Source organism: Neomonachus schauinslandi, chromosome 2 (genome assembly GCF_002201575.2).
Source record: "Neomonachus schauinslandi chromosome 2, ASM220157v2, whole genome shotgun sequence".
Taxonomy (NCBI): Eukaryota; Metazoa; Chordata; class Mammalia; order Carnivora; family Phocidae; genus Neomonachus; species Neomonachus schauinslandi.
This window is the reverse complement of record NC_058404.1, coordinates 28,236,137-28,251,529: the sequence shown is the minus strand read 5'-3', so window position 1 is coordinate 28,251,529 and position 15,393 is coordinate 28,236,137. Positions and strand designations below refer to the sequence as shown.

Here is a 15,393-nt window from a genome sequence, read left to right as displayed (position 1 = left end):
ATTAACGAATGCATTGATTTATTAGCTTAGAGTGCATGAGTGAGATTATATCTAGGTCCAGTAATTAGGACTGGGCCATCTGCACAGGATTGCTTTTGCTCAATCTAAATAACTGAATGGAATCTTTTTTTTTTTTAAGATTTTATTTATTTATTTGACAGAGAGAGAGATAGCAAGAACAGGAACACAAGCAGGGGGAGTGGGAGAGGGAGAAGCAGGCTTCCCGCAGGGCAGGGAGCCCCATACGGGGCTCCATCCCAGGAGCCTGGGATCATGACCTGAGCCGAAGGCAGACGCCCAACGACTGAGCAACCCAGGCGCCCCCTGAATGGAATCTTCTTAAGTATTCCCATTTAATTCCGTAGCCTCATGGATTCTCTTAACAACTGTGGTGGTTTTCGTTCCTAGTGTCTGTGGTATCCGGCACACTGAATGAACTTGTCCTTCACCTGTGACGAAAGACAAAGAAATGGCCGCTCTTATTTCCAAAGCTGCCTCTTGGTTTATACCAAGGCAAATCATTTTACTCCACATTGGAATGTGCTTTCAAAACATATTATACTCCTAAACTTAAAACCTTTTGTTAATGAGATTACCTTCTAAACTGGCATTTTTTTTGGTAACAGGTAAGCAAATATGCCTAATCTCTTCAGTGACACATACCTGAGTATAATGCCAGAAGGGTTTTTTATAATCTGTTCCTTGGTATAAGTACGTGGGGTTTGGGTTTTGTTTTTGGGGGGTTTTTTGTTTGTTTGTTTTTATCATAGGAAGGTTTCTTTTTTACTGTGGGACACTTTTCCTCAATTATTTTCTTTCCTTTTGGTCTTAGATTTTGGACTCTTCTAATTGGAGTCATGCAGTTATGATACATGAATTATGTAAATCAGTTATAAGGTGGTTTTATGTAGTTTAAGCCAGTTATGGTAGTAAATCCGTTGACTGGTGCTACCTCATTATTTAAAAATATTATCTGGCCTAGTAGCCTGAATTTGTAATATTTTGTTCCCATATATTATGTTTCATTTATTCCTTCTATTCTGATCACATGTGCAGGACATTTACCTTATATTTTCATAGGGCTCTACTGACTTCAAAGTGCTTTTGCATTCTTGAAGACCAGTTGGTAATTGCCTCTTGTTTTCTAGAACAGCCTGAAGCCTGGAGTAACTCCTCCGGAAGGGTAGTGGGGCAGCAGTAGAGAAGGAATCAGATGGATGGGCCTGCTACTACCCAAGTTAGGATGAGCCTGGAAGTCCAATGTAGTTCATATAGAGCTTCTCCAGAGGGTGTCTGATGCTATAGCATCATATATAATACGAATCAGAAGTAAATAAATACGGTACCTGATGATGGGAAGATGTATAGTGGTGTTTCTTAAAATAACCTATTTTATTTTGTAGTATTGACAGACCTTTCATATGTATTATTTAAGATAAACAATCTAGCAGATAAAATGGTTAATTCTGTATTATATGAATTTTACCTCAATTTAAAAAAAGCAGAATCCAGCAGGGTCATCAGTTACTCATCTTTAGGCATAAAGGGAGAACGGTACAAAGAAGGAATCTTAAGGCTTGTCAAAAATGGAGTCTCAGGCTTGTCTGACAAAGAAAAATGATAGTTTGTCATCTAGAGTTCTGGATGCCAACTTGAATTTAGTCATCATGATAATCAGTTGGCATAAAAGGCCTATATGGATTTTAGGCTGCATTCCACAGAGATGCAACAAACCTCTGAGTTCCAGATGTCTAATTACACACGTCCTTAACAAGGACATGTTCATAGGCACCGACGTTATAAGAGGGATTCATTCTCTTAAGGTTTTCAGTCCTCAACTTGATCTCATAGCTTCTTCTAAATCACTTTACTGTAAACTACAGATGCAGTTCCATTTCCTAGAACTAATCACAGAAGACAGGGCTTCAACAAATCTGAAACTTAAAACAAGGATGGTAAGCAACAATAAATTTTACCGGAAGGACTGGGAGGCGTAAAACATCCTGCTTCTATAGAGTTTATAAAGTAGGGAATTTAATAGAAATAATTTCCTGCAATTTTTCAGCAGCTTCCTTACAATATCTATCTGGTCATATTGCTGAACTTTTAGAATGTTTAGTTTTATTTTTATTTTAAAGTTCATTATTTTTATCTGCTATTATGTAGTTCCCTTTCATGCATGATTTCTTTCTTTCCTCAGGACTCATATACTACTGTTGTGGCTACCTTTTTTTTTTTTTTTTTTTTTACAGGTAATGTGGAACACAGCTGTCCACTCTGAATTCATGCACGATCACGTTGATTACGGCTTTCAAAGTTGTGAGAGTAAATTCAATTGGCGGTAAGCGTTAATGCTCAGAGGGTTCTATTTACAAATATAAATATTTTTTTTCATAATTAAATGAGCTGCAAACTTTTTTGGGAGGGTGTTACTGTGATCAAATACATATAACATAAAGTTTTGGAGGTGATGGATGTATCTGTGGCCTTGATTGTGATGCTGGTTTTAAGGTGTATGCTTCTCTCTAAACTCATCAAGTTGTATACAGTAAATATGTAAATAGGTACAGTTTTTTGTATGTCAGTCTTACCTCAGTAAAATGGCTTTCAAAGACACACAAAGTCCATTGTAGGTATTTTTAAGTTGTCAATACAGGGCCATTAAGTATATTCATAGTGCTGTGCAACTGTTACCACCATTCATTTTGAGAACTTTTCTACCATCCAGAACAGAAACAAGGGCTCATTAGACAATAACTCATCTTCCCTCCCCGCCAGCCCCTGGTATCACTATCCTACTTTCTGTCTCTACGAATTTGCCTATTTTTAGGTACTTCAAATGGTATTTGTCCTTTTAAGTCTGGTTTGTTTCACTTAGCATAATGTTTTCAGAATTCATCCATGTCGTGGCGTGTCAGAATTTCATTCCTTTTTAAGGCTAAAAAATATTCCCTTGGGTTCATACCACATTTTGTTGATCCATTCAACCTTCAGTGGACTTCTAGGTTGTTTCTACCTTTTGTCTGCTGTGAATAGTGCTGCTGCGAACATTGATCTACAAGTCCCTGCTTTCAGTTCTTTTGGGTCTATACCTAGAAGTGAAATTGCTGGGTCAAATGGCAATTTTATTTATTATTGTTTTTTTAATTTTCCTTTTTTTTTCCCCCTACCCTGCCCCCTCAAATGGCAATTTTATGTTTAATTTTTTAAGGGATTGCCATAAGCTTTTAGGAGCCCTCAGATTTTCGGAAATTCATTCATTTATTCAACAACTATTTACTGAATGGCTGCTAAGTACTAGGCACTTGCCAAAGCAGCTCTTCCTGTCTTTTCGGCAGAAAAAAAGTTACGTACCGTGGATTCCACCTGAACGTCCTCCCTGGAGTAGAATGAGGGCTCTCCACATATGGCAGAGCAGGTGGACACGGGAAGGGACAGCTGCCTTCAGAGATACTCACTTGCTGCTGATAGGGGGTGTTCAGGGACAGATGCCCCAGTCACTAACTGAAAGAAGAGAATCCTGTTTCTCAGTACTGACTCAAGTTTCATTACAGTGTCATAAAGGAAAAGCGTGATGCCTATGTGAGCCGCCTGAATACCATCTATCAAAATAATCTAACCAAGGTGAGTGTGCTGGGTTTGGAGCTTGGAGAGGGAGCTATTCTCTGTTGGACTGTGCTACCCATCTGGCCAGACAAAAACATAGCCTTTGCACGTATCTCTTGTTGTTTCTTTTATTTCTTTTGCAGTTAATGATTTTGAGGTAGACCTGCCAGAGCGAGTCCCTGACTCAGGAGGCCAGTCTTTTTTTCTACAGAGTGGGCAGCACATGCTATGATTGGTAGACCGGGTCTCTCATAATGGCCGCCCCTTGAGTAGGTCTGGCCCTCCACTTAGTTCCAGAAATCCAAAACATAAGAGACTGATTTACACAACAATGCTCCAGCTTATTAATTCACATCAGAGGTACTGCCTGGCTAGAGAGCTGCCATTGTTCATTTGCTCACAGCAACCTTGTCCTTGGTGGCTAGATGTACTCAAGAGAGCAAATTATGGTTCAGAAGGTTGTTTTTTGTGAATGAAGTCTGATCAAGAACATTGGGCAAAGGCATGTTTACCTTCAGCAAATATATATTGTCCTTTGCTAATCTGAGGCTTTTTCTGCCTTGGTGCTTAAATGTTGTACTCCTTCCACTCGGAGCTGCTGGAGACATTGACAAATGGTGTACCATCCATCGGTCCTTTTTCTTTTCTTTTTTTCTCTCAGAGAGGGAGTGAGCAGGGGGAGGGGCAGAGGGAGAAGCAGACTCCCCACTGAGCAGGGAGCCTGTCTGGCAGCTCAATCCCAGGACCCTGGGATCATGACCTGAGCCAAAGGCAGATACTTAACCGACTGAGCCACCCAGGCGTCCCCATCTGTCCTTCTCTTGACAGCATACATCCCACCACCCTTCATTTGCCTTTGTGGTTTCACTTTGCAGTTTCTAAGATTTCCGCAGGGCTTAGATTGTATTTAGATCAGTAGATTGTTGGTGATATTTGGGCCAGCATAATCTCATCGGCAGCATGTTTATAAGCCAACTTTTAGGGTTGAGTTACTTCTATAAATGGCTAACCTCTTATATTTTTATATTGATTCTTATTCATTGGGTTTATTTTTTTGGAAGGTGATATTTTTTGACCTTAATCCCCAATTCAAGAGGGAAGTGTTTGGGGGCCTTTTGTCCCCTCTACACTGCTGACAAGAGATTTTAAGACCATTAGACATGAGCATAGAGGCACCACGTGCTATACTAAAACACCCACATCAGTTTTTTTTAAAAAATGGAGTGAGCGAAAATACTTTTGCGGAAGAACTAGAAAATCACTCAGGGAACAGCATTTTTTTTTAAATATTCACAAATCTCGGTGTGTAGTCGAACTTACTGTGTGTGACCTTATGGGAAAGAAATTACTTACAGTCGATCCAGAAATTGTGAATAGGAAGGGAAACTTTCTGTCAAGTATCTTAGGAAATGCAAATAAAAATTATGTCGGTTCCTCCCCCACATGATTATTATTGGCAGTTGACCCATACGCCTCTTTGTCTAGCACCCTGTGGAAAACCATTCTCTCCTGAGGGAGGTTTTTCTTTTGGCTTCTGGCACTGATCTTGATTCAGCTTGGTTAAGCAGGTCATCTGTAGAGCAGGCCTGGAGAGCTGTTTGGGAAAGAGGAAATAACTTAAATCAGAACCGAACATGTTCCGAAATGTTGAAATACGCTCTTTTGTGATCAAGCGCCCATGATTCCGTTGTCCTGGTAAGTTGCCCACATTTGCTTGCCGATAACATGTATCATGGCTTCAGACGCTTGCTCTCATTCCCCGAAAGGGAGGCCCCGGCACGGAGGGTGCCAGAGTCTGAATTCTCAACATCTCTAGCGCAGAATTTCATTGTCGTGGTATTTGTGGTATTCTTCCATTCTGTTTGCGAAAACAGAAGCATTGCATTTTCCTCCCTTGGCCAGAGTGTTCCTCTTTCACCTCTACTTCCTTCACCATTATCCTTTTTTCTTTCTGAGCTTTGTGGCCCTCCTGCAGACACACCATTCTTCAGTGTGATTTCATTGCAAGTGAGGAGGACTTTCTCCCTAAACTCCTGGGGACAGGGATGTAGGGTTTCTCCCTGTGAAGGTGACTGGCACATATTTTTTTGGTCTCTGGATTTTGGCCCAAGATAGCGTCTTTCTTTCTTCTTACGGCCCACCAAATGGCAATCCCCTTACCTGAGTGTCAACAGATGTTTTGCCGAAACTCAGACGTTACAGAGTTGTCTTGGCATCAGCAAACCTCGAATCCAGATAGCCTCTGTAGAGAAATGGAAAGAGCTGATACATTGCCACTGGTGTTTTTCTTGTATCTTGAGCACAGGCTAATGTCACGGTCCCTTCTCCAGTCCCATATAGAAATCATCCATGGTCACGCAGCGTTCACGTGTGATCCCGAGCCCACAGTAGAGGTCAATGGGAACAAATACACTGCTCCTCACATCCTGATTGCCACAGGTGGTGTGCCCTCACGTCCTCAGGAGAGCCAGATTCCCGGTGAGTCTTCTCAAGGCAAATACCTGTTGGTAATAGTCAAGTGGAGTTTACTGTTGTCTTCAGCCTTGCAAGCCATGCTAGGGGATCTGCCTGTTCCAGTTCTTTCTCTTGGACAAGGCCACATGGCCATAGGAGAAAGTCTCTGCAGAGCCTAAATGTAATTGGCTTAACTGGTACCTAGTGATGGGGCAAAGAAAGGTATTTTTTCCAGCTCCAAGCTCATACATCCTACAGGTAACACAGGGAGAAAAATCAGCAAAGAATCTCCTCCTTTCCTTCTCAGCATGACAGAGATGGTCACCTGCCTGGATTTGTCACATGGGTTGTTATTTATAAGACATGTTCTGTAGTTACTGTTTGGTTCAAGGAAGTGAAATCTTGTGTGGATGTGACTTAATGACCTATTAAACCTTCTTCGTATGCATAGTTTTCTCTCTCACACAGAGAATTATAAATTTAAAGCAGTAAGGAATCTCAGATAGTCCTATTCGCTCTTGCATTTTATGCACACAGGGATAAGCCATGAACATACTGCCTTATTCTCACATAAGAAACATGGTTCAAATCTTTCTCCTCAACTAGATTATAAGGTCTTTTTGGGTGGTGATCATAGCTTATACAAATTTTGTATTCTCCCTGGATTGGCCTCAAAAGATCCATGACCAACCTCAATTTATATGGGAAATTTTGAGTGTATATGCATTTATGTATTTTGTTCTCTCTGGGGAGAGGATCCAAAACTTTCACCAGCTTTTAAAGGGGGTTCATGACCCCCAAAAGGTCAAGAGCAACTACTGTAAAAGATAGTAAGATACTGTTCTCAGGTACCTTAAAATTTAGTTGAAAGATTGGACATAAGCATCCTAATATGAAACAGTCTCCAAGATTGAATGTTAAGTGAAAAAAAGCAAGGTGTGCAACAGAGTGTATAGTATGCTACAATTTGTATCTTTTTCAAAAGGCAGGGGGACTGTCCATATGCACTGGAATATTTCTGGGAAGATACTCAAAGTCCTGTCATGCTGACTCCCTCTAAGGAGAGGACTAAAGGTCAGGGGTGGGAAGACTTCTGCTTTTCACTAGATGCTCTGTTGTGCTTTTTAAATTTTTTTTTTTTTTTTTTTTTTTAAAGATTTTATTTATTTGTTTGACAGAGAGAATGAGAGAGAGAGCACATGAGAGGGGGGAGGGTCAGAGGGAGAAGCAGACTCCCTGCCGAGCAGGGAGCCCGATGCGGGACTCGATCCCGGGACTCCAGGATCATGACCTGAGCCGAAGGCAGTCGCTTAACCAACTGAGCCACCCAGGCGCCCGTGCTTTTTAAATTTTTAAAATATATACGTTTATTAATTTAAAACATATAACAAAAACAAATGCAAAGAAATAAAATAAAAGGTCAATGTTCCAAGGTTATTTCCAGATAATGAGGCTTGGGGTGCTCACAGGTGGGACAGATTACTATGGGATGGCATCAACCAAAAAGACTTCCCAGGAAAAGGGTTCACAAATTGAGCGGTACGTGCTGAGGAAGAGGAAGACTGAAAGAACCAGTGGGTAATAAAGATGTCTTGGAAAGACATTTAGTCAATTCGACCAGTTTTTCCAGCACTGAAGTTCTGGGGGCACATTCATTAAGCGGAGCCTAGAAGACGGTTAGGCCCAATTGTGGAGACTTACAAAGTCAAATGAAGGAATCTCTAGAGTTCGCGACAACTGGGTCAAATAACTGTTGGCTTATAAATAGGGTTGTGACAAGATCTAAGTGATAATTTTAGAAAACTAATGCGACAGTGACTCACAGAGGAGGGAGATCAGTATAGAAAGCTGTCACAGTAGAATGTATGGGAGGTGATGATATGGTTCTGAACCCCAGCATCAGCATCTGACCCGTAAAGGAGAAGCTCAGTTCTGCGGACAGTTACTGAGCCACTGCAGCGGCCCAGGCATTAGAAAGGAGAACAGGCATAACAGCCTCAGAAGGAAGACTCAGCTGCTGGATTTCATGGATTCCAGGACACATTTTAAAAAAAAGTATATTGATCACATCTGGAATGAGGATGTGTCCTTTTTTTTTTTTTTTAAAGATTTATTTATTTATTTTAGAGGGAGAAAGAGAGCACAAGTGGGAGGGGAAGTGAGAGGGAGAGAGAGAATCTCAAGCAGACGCTGCACTGAGGGTGGGCCCGAAGTGGGGCTTCATCTCATGACCCTGAGACCATGACCTCAGCCAAAACCAAGAGTCGTACGCTTAACCAGCTGCGCCACCCAGGCGTCCCTGGATGTGTCCTTTAATCATGGCACCTCGAATTTGGCAAAGTGCAATATTTTTATTAATTGATGAAATATTGTGGGGGGCATTGAGAGAAGGAATCCTCGATTGACAACTCAGGATTTCATTTGGATTATTGGTGGAAGGTGGTCCATTTAACTGAAGTGGCAAACTTGAGAGAGGGATACGGTTGGGACATAAAGTTTAGGTTCAATTCTAAACATACTGAGTTTGAAGCAAAGTAAAATTATATAGCAGGGCAGTTAGAAATCTGGGACTGGAACTTGTGGGGGAGGTCAAAACTGGAATATTTGGAAGTCCTCCACAATGAGGGGAGAGTTGGCTTAAACCTTTGGAGAAAAACACAGAAGAGAGCCAAGGCTGAGCTGAGGGGTTCATGTCTACATTAGGGGGCAGGAGAATGAGAGCCAAGATGGTCTTAGTTCCTTGGAGAAATGTAATAGGTAGTCGTCACTGCTTTTATTTCTAGAGAGAAAACGGAAATGTGCACTCAGGGAAGACTGGGTTGGCAGCTTCCCAAGTGGAGACTTTGACAAAACTTGTCAAAACAGTATGTGATGGCAGAGAAAGCATGTGGGTCCTACACAAAATATTGATACCGTTTTACAAGAGAAAGCTCAGTCTGTGTGATCTGTATTGCATTTTCCTACACAGGTGCTTGCCTAGGAATAACCAGTGATGGATTTTTCCAGCTGGAAGAATTGCCTGGGTAAGCTGGTTTCCTTCCCAACCTCAGTGTTCGTTCTTCCTCAGTCTTTCCTGCTAACATTTCTTCTACCTCCCCCTCCCAGCCGTTAAATGCAGGCATTCCTTGAATTTTCTTCACCTGCTTCTCTTTTTATGACCTTGGGTATCTCATCCACTAATATCCTAGGGAACGACATGGATCTTTTCTTTTCTTTTCTTTCTTTCCCTCTCTCTCTTTCTTTCTTTCTTCTTTTCTTTCTTCTAGATTTATGTATTCATTTGAGAGAGAGAGAGAGCGGGGAGGGGCAGAGGGAGAGAAGCAGGCTCCCCGCTAAGCGCAAAGCCAACGCGGGGCTTGATCTCACAACCCGGAGATCACAACCTGAGCCGAAATCAAGAGCCGGATGCTTAACCAACTGAGCCACCCAGGCACCCCCTGACTCAGATCTTTCATTACAGTTTTTAGGACCAGAATCAAATACATGGTGGTTTTGAAGAATAAATAGTAAAGTCCTAAAACCATCTTCTTTCTTCACCTTAATACAGCATCAGCTGATGATGTGTCTCAAGTAACTGATTCTGGTTTCCAAAGCAGCTAGTGCAGAGAGAATCTCCATAAATGAAGGCTCTGGCACTTTCACAAAAGAGAGCTTTTCTGAATTTGTCCTCTACGTGTGTTTGTCCAAAGGACCTTAGTAAACGTCTGTCACGGATTTAGATATATAGAAAAAGAATCTACCTAGGAAGATCGTTTCTCCAATTTGAAGAAGCTGCCACTTGCGGGCTTTCGAGGTTGCAGGGAGCCTCCTTTCGCTCTTGATAGGCGAGGATACCTAGGAGCTAGAGGAGGGGCCGTTTGGCTCAGGACTGGTCTTTATCTCCCTCTGAGTAGCACTCGCTCTGGAATCAGTATTGCTCAACGTTGCCGCTCCCGTTGGAGCTCTTAATCCTGCGTTTTTATAAAGACCTTCACAGAGGGTGACTAATAATCCATTGTCCGTACCTTTACCTTAATTCACCTGGAGCCACAGACGGTGAAACAGGGGCAAGAGGGCTTCTTTGAGTTTCATAGCTGCGGTGGAAACCTCCCATGAAGATATTCAGAGCAGGGACCCTCCTGACTTCGAGAGAAGCACAGTCTGTTTAGATTTGCTGTCTGCAGGGCACGCAGCCACGTCAGAGAAGCGCTTTTCTTCCCTCATGATCCTCGCTGTCCTGTTTGGTTTTAGGGTTGAATGATGGCACATGTGAGAATGTTTCCAGAAATGTGGTCCTTACTTGTCATGTTTGGATGATACAAGTCAATTCTAGACTCACCCTCATAGAAGCTTCTTTATAGATACCTGTATAAAAGTAAAATCATTTATTTTAAAATATTTAAAATGCTAGCAATACAAGTTTAATAAGTGAATTTATGTGTGTTAGGACAAAACACTCTGGGAACATAGGAAATGAATGAACAATTTTTTTTCTTTTTTTAAAAGATTTTATTTATTTTAGAGAGAGAGTGCGTGAGCGTGTGTGAGCGAGGAGGGACAGAAGGGGAGGGAGAGGGAGAAAGAATCTGAAGCAGATGCCTCACTGAGCAGGGCTCCATCTCATGACCTCAAGAAAGGAAAAGAGGTCAAATATAATAGGAAAGAGGGAGGCCGAGATGGAAGAGCTATTTCATACCTTCCAGACTATGTAGACATTTCTCTTTCCAAATCCTGGATTGTAAGATAGCTGACTTGCAGCTATTTGGGTTCACACTTCGTCCTCTGTCTAGACCAGACCCCTCTGATGGCAGACTCACCACATGGATACCTTACCTTTGGAAGGTGGTTAAGAAAGGTTTCCTTTGCTCTTTCCAGATTGCTTGCTTCTTATCCTAGCACTGTAGCAATGGTAGAGGACCGTGTTTGAAGCGTTAGAGAACCCCAGCCCTGAACAGGGCAGCTCCAGCTAAGGGGCATTTATGCTCCAGGCTGCAGCATGGAAGTAATCCTCATTTCTCTAGGGCCGGGATCAGCTTCTCCACCACTGACTCAGACCTTCGTCAGCATTCACCTAGTGTTGAAGATGCCTTCTTAGACTGAAGCTTATGCAGGAAGTCTACTTTTAATTCAGATCTATCCTATAACTTAAATGGCTTGCTTTAATTGGCCTATAACCTACTGCAAAGATTGGTAGAATTGAATAGTGATCAAGGAGAAGTTCTGAGCAGGGAAGAATCATGGTGAGTGTGTTGCCAGTTTTCGTTTTAGGTATGAAGGTCACTCATAAGGAATCCTCTCTGGGGGCAGCCTGGGTGGCTCAGTCGGTTAAGCGTCTGCCTTCGGCTCAGGTCATGATCCCAGGGTCCTGGGATCGAGCCCCGCATTGGGCTCCCCACTCCGCAGGAAGCCTGCTTCTCCCTCTCCCACTCCCCTTGCTTGTGTTCTCTCTCTCGCTGTCTCTGTCAAATAAATAAAATCTTCAAAAAATAAATAAAATTTAAAAATCATCTCTAGTTTCAAAGGTTTTTTTGTTTCCTCTCTAGAGAAATGAGGCTAAAGAACTTTTTTAAGGTTTATTTGAGAGAACGAGTATGAGGGAGAGGGGCAGAAGGTGAAGAAGAGAGAATGTTTTAAGCAGACTCTGTGCTGAGCATGGACCCCAATGTGGGGCTCGATCTCATGACCCCCTGACATCACGACCTGAGCCGAAACCAGGAGTCGGACGCTCAACCAACTGCACCACCCAGGCACCCCGAGGCTGAAGAACTTTTAATAACTAAAAGTGTATTTCCCTTCTACAAAGGGATAAAATTCCAATGTGAGGGGCGCCTGGGTGGCTCAGTCGGTTAGGCGCCTGCATTTGGCTCCGGTCATGATCCCAGGGTCCTGGGATCGAGTCCCGCACCGGGCTCCCTGCTCAGTGGTGAGTCTGCTTCTCCCTCTCCCTCTGTGGCTCCCCCTACTTGTGCTCTCTTTCTCTGTCAAATAAATTTAAAAAAATCTTTAAGAAAATATAAAATAAAATAAAATTGCAATCCAGTATCCAAGATTGAATCTTGGAGCAGAAAAAGGAAATGAATGGAAAAACTGGTGAAGTCTGAATAAAGCCTGGAGTATGGTCAATAGCAATGTACCAACGTCCATTTCTTAGTTTTGACGGGTGTACCATGGTTAGGCAAGATGTTAACTTGCAGAAAAACTGGGCAGAGTGTATATAGGACACCTCTGTACAATCTTTTCAACTTTTCCATAAATCTGAAATTATTCCCAAAAAAGTTTATTTAAAAATATTAATCCTATCTCTAATTTTAGCCGCAGTGTCATTGTTGGTGCGGGCTACATTGCTGTAGAGATAGCTGGGATTCTTTCCGCTCTGGGCTCAAAGACATCACTAATGATACGGCATGATAAGGTAAGTTCTGTCCTTTTTTCCTTTTCCCTTCCCTTTGCTTGACCTTTTAAAAAAATCTACCCTGAGAATATTAAAGACTACGGTGTAAAGCATGTGGAGGTCAGTTGGTTTATTCTGCCTGGAACTGCATAGAAGCTATTTGAATTGGGCCGTATGTCCTTAGAGCTGCCACTGGATAATGATTTTGATTGGATCAGACTGGCTGGTATTTTCATCATGAAGTGGTAGGTATCAAGTGCCTTAAAAGGAAACATGCAGGCTTACATATAAATATTTGTTAAATTAAACAGACTGTCAGGTTAATTTCTTATTCTGGAAATCAATTTCACATGATCAGAAGGTAGTGTTGGATTAATAACACTCAGTCAAAAAAATTTACTACATGGTTTGCATTAAAAGAAAACCTATCAAAGATATTTGCACACCTATGTTCATGGCAGCATTATTCACAAGAGCCCAGGGATGGAAGCAACCCAAGTGTCCATTGACAGATGAATGAATAAACAACATGTGTATATCTGTACAATGGAATATTATTCAGCCTTAAAAGAAAGGTCATTCTGACCCAGGCTACAACATGGATGAACTTTGAGGACATTATGCCAAATGAAGTAAACCAGTCACAAAAAGACAGATCTTATGATTCCCCTTATATGATGTATCTAGAGTTGTCAAATTCATAAAAATAGAAAGTAGAATGGTGGTTGCCAGGGGTTGAGGGCAGAAGGAAGTGGGGAGTAGTTTAATGAGTATAGTTTCAGTTTTGCAAGAAGTAAAGTTCTGGAGATGGACGGCACAACAATGTGAAGAGACCTAACGCTAAGGAACTGTATCCTTAGAAATGGTTAAGTTGGTAAATTTAATGTTATGTATTTTTTATCACAAAAAACAATAACAATAATAACAATAAAGGAAGCTTACAGATTATCTTATTGAATGTCATTTTATAGATGAAGAAATTAAGGCCAAGCAAAGTTTTGTGACTGCAAATTAGCATCATAACTGAGAGTCAGCTAAGGTCTTAGAAAGCCCAGGACAGTACAGTTGACCCTTGAAAACTTGGGGGTTAGGCGTGCTGACCCCCTGCACAGTGGAAAATCCAAGTGCAACTTTTGATTCCCTAAAAGCTACTAATAGCCTACTGTTGACCTTGGCCTGAAGCCTTATTAATAACATAAACAGTGAACATGTATTTCATATATATGTTATATATCAAATTCTTAAAATAAAGTATGCTGGAGAAAAGAAAATGTTACTAAGAAAATCATAAGAGGGGCGCCTGGGTGGTTCTGTTGGTTAAGCGTCTGACTCTTGATTTCAGCTCAGGTCGTGATCTCAGTGTTGTGAGATCAAGCCCTGCATCGGGCTCCATGCTGGGCATGGAGTCTGTTGAAGAGTCTCTCTCCCTCTCTCAAAAAAAAAAAAGACATAAGAGAGGGGTGCTTGGCTGGCTCAGTGAGTAGACCATGTGACTCTTGATCTCAGGGTCATGAGTTCAAGCCCCACATTGGGTGTAGAGCTTACTTAAAGAAAAAGAAAATCGGGGCGCCTGGGTGGCTCAGTTGGTTAAGCGACTGCCTTCGGCTCAGGTCATGATCCTGGAGTCCCGGGATCGAATCCCACATCGGGCTCCCTGCTCAGCAGGGAGTCTGCTTCTCCCTCTGACCCTCCTCCCTCTCATGCTCTCTGTCTCTCATTCTCTCTCTTGCAAATAAATAAAATCTTTAAAAAAAAAAAAGAAAAAGAAAATCATAAGAGAAAACACATTTACTGTATTCTACTGAAAAAAAAAAAATCTGCATGTAAGTGGACCCATGCAGTTCAAACGTGTTCAAGGGTCAGCTGTTTCTTTCTGCTCAAATGCAGCCTCCATGTCATTACCTGTTGAAGTGTTACTTTATATGTTTTTTTGATTAGTCATTATAGTACCACTGGGTTTTGGTACAGTATCGGAGCTTTCAGAGACATGGTTCCGGGCAATAATAAGAGTATTGGCCTAAGAATCTGGCTGACCTTAACAAGCGTGTGATTTGGACAAGTCATTTAATGCTTTAGGGACAGGATTTATCAGATCCCTAACCATTCAAATGCTGTGATTTTAATTCTTGATTATTTGAGCAAATAGAGGGAGACAAGGGAAGCTGATAACCCCAGTCAACATGTACTTGAGGGAACTTTCTCTTTGGCTTTGAGACTTGTCATATAATTCACCTGCAGGAGATTTATATTTTGAATAATGTCTCCTCTAGGTTTAATGTTATGTTATTTTGCATCACAGGAATATATCCAGCAAACTGGAAGGAAGGAGAGAGGCAGAGGGATAGATAGCCTTAATTTAATGTGTAAATAAGTAAATAAACTGCAGCAGTTTATCAACAGAATGGATAATTCCTACATTTGGAAAATCAGCTCATTTGCACATGTCCTTGGGTTTCCTGCCCTCGCCAACCCCCCTAATTCTCCTCCTCTTTCCTGTTGTGGTGTAAGTCCGTTCTAGAACTTTCCTATGAATAACTCATGACCTCCCATCTTCACCCTGCCTGGGGTTTGTTGCATGCAGATTATCACAAAGAACTCTTCTTCGAGGCCATGTCTTGACTTTTTTTTGCATAGATAAGGAGATCTTCCCTTGAATCATGCCAGAATGGAACCTGCCTTGGAAATACTGAAAGGGGAAGGAGAATTTCTGGACCCAAGACATAATTATGGAGAAAAGCAGCAAGCTTGGGAGGAGAGGGACATGGCGAAGAGAGTAGAAGCCTGAAGGTTGCCTGTCTATTTAACTCTAAAACAGGAGTTGGTGAAATCAGACATAATACAGACATTGGGGGTGATGTAGGAAAATAGATTAAAACTCCACTTACAGTATGGCCATGAATGAAAGAGGAGATAGGGAGGATGCTGATATTTGGCTCCCAAGTTTGTAATGTTATCTTTAATCA

General features: G+C 41.7%; 1 protein-coding gene across 5 annotated transcripts in view; it reads left to right on the top strand.

The window, feature by feature from the left end:
• GSR (glutathione-disulfide reductase) overlaps positions 1–15,393 on the top strand; it is a 40,930-nt gene that overhangs the window by 13,740 nt on the left and 11,797 nt on the right. For 4 of the 5 annotated variants that reach the window (XM_044911945.1, XM_044911933.1, XM_044911937.1 and 1 more), the window contains exons 3-7: positions 2,253–2,341; positions 3,555–3,624; positions 5,937–6,084; positions 9,029–9,083; positions 12,352–12,451. In XM_044911945.1, coding sequence (XP_044767880.1) covers positions 2,253–2,341; positions 3,555–3,624; positions 5,937–6,084; positions 9,029–9,083; positions 12,352–12,451 — 462 coding nt within the window. Of the gene's footprint in view, positions 1–1,850; positions 1,956–2,252; positions 2,342–3,554; positions 3,625–5,936; positions 6,085–9,028; positions 9,084–12,351; positions 12,452–15,393 lie in introns of those variants that run through there. The other variant, XM_021694099.2, reaches the window with a different exon arrangement.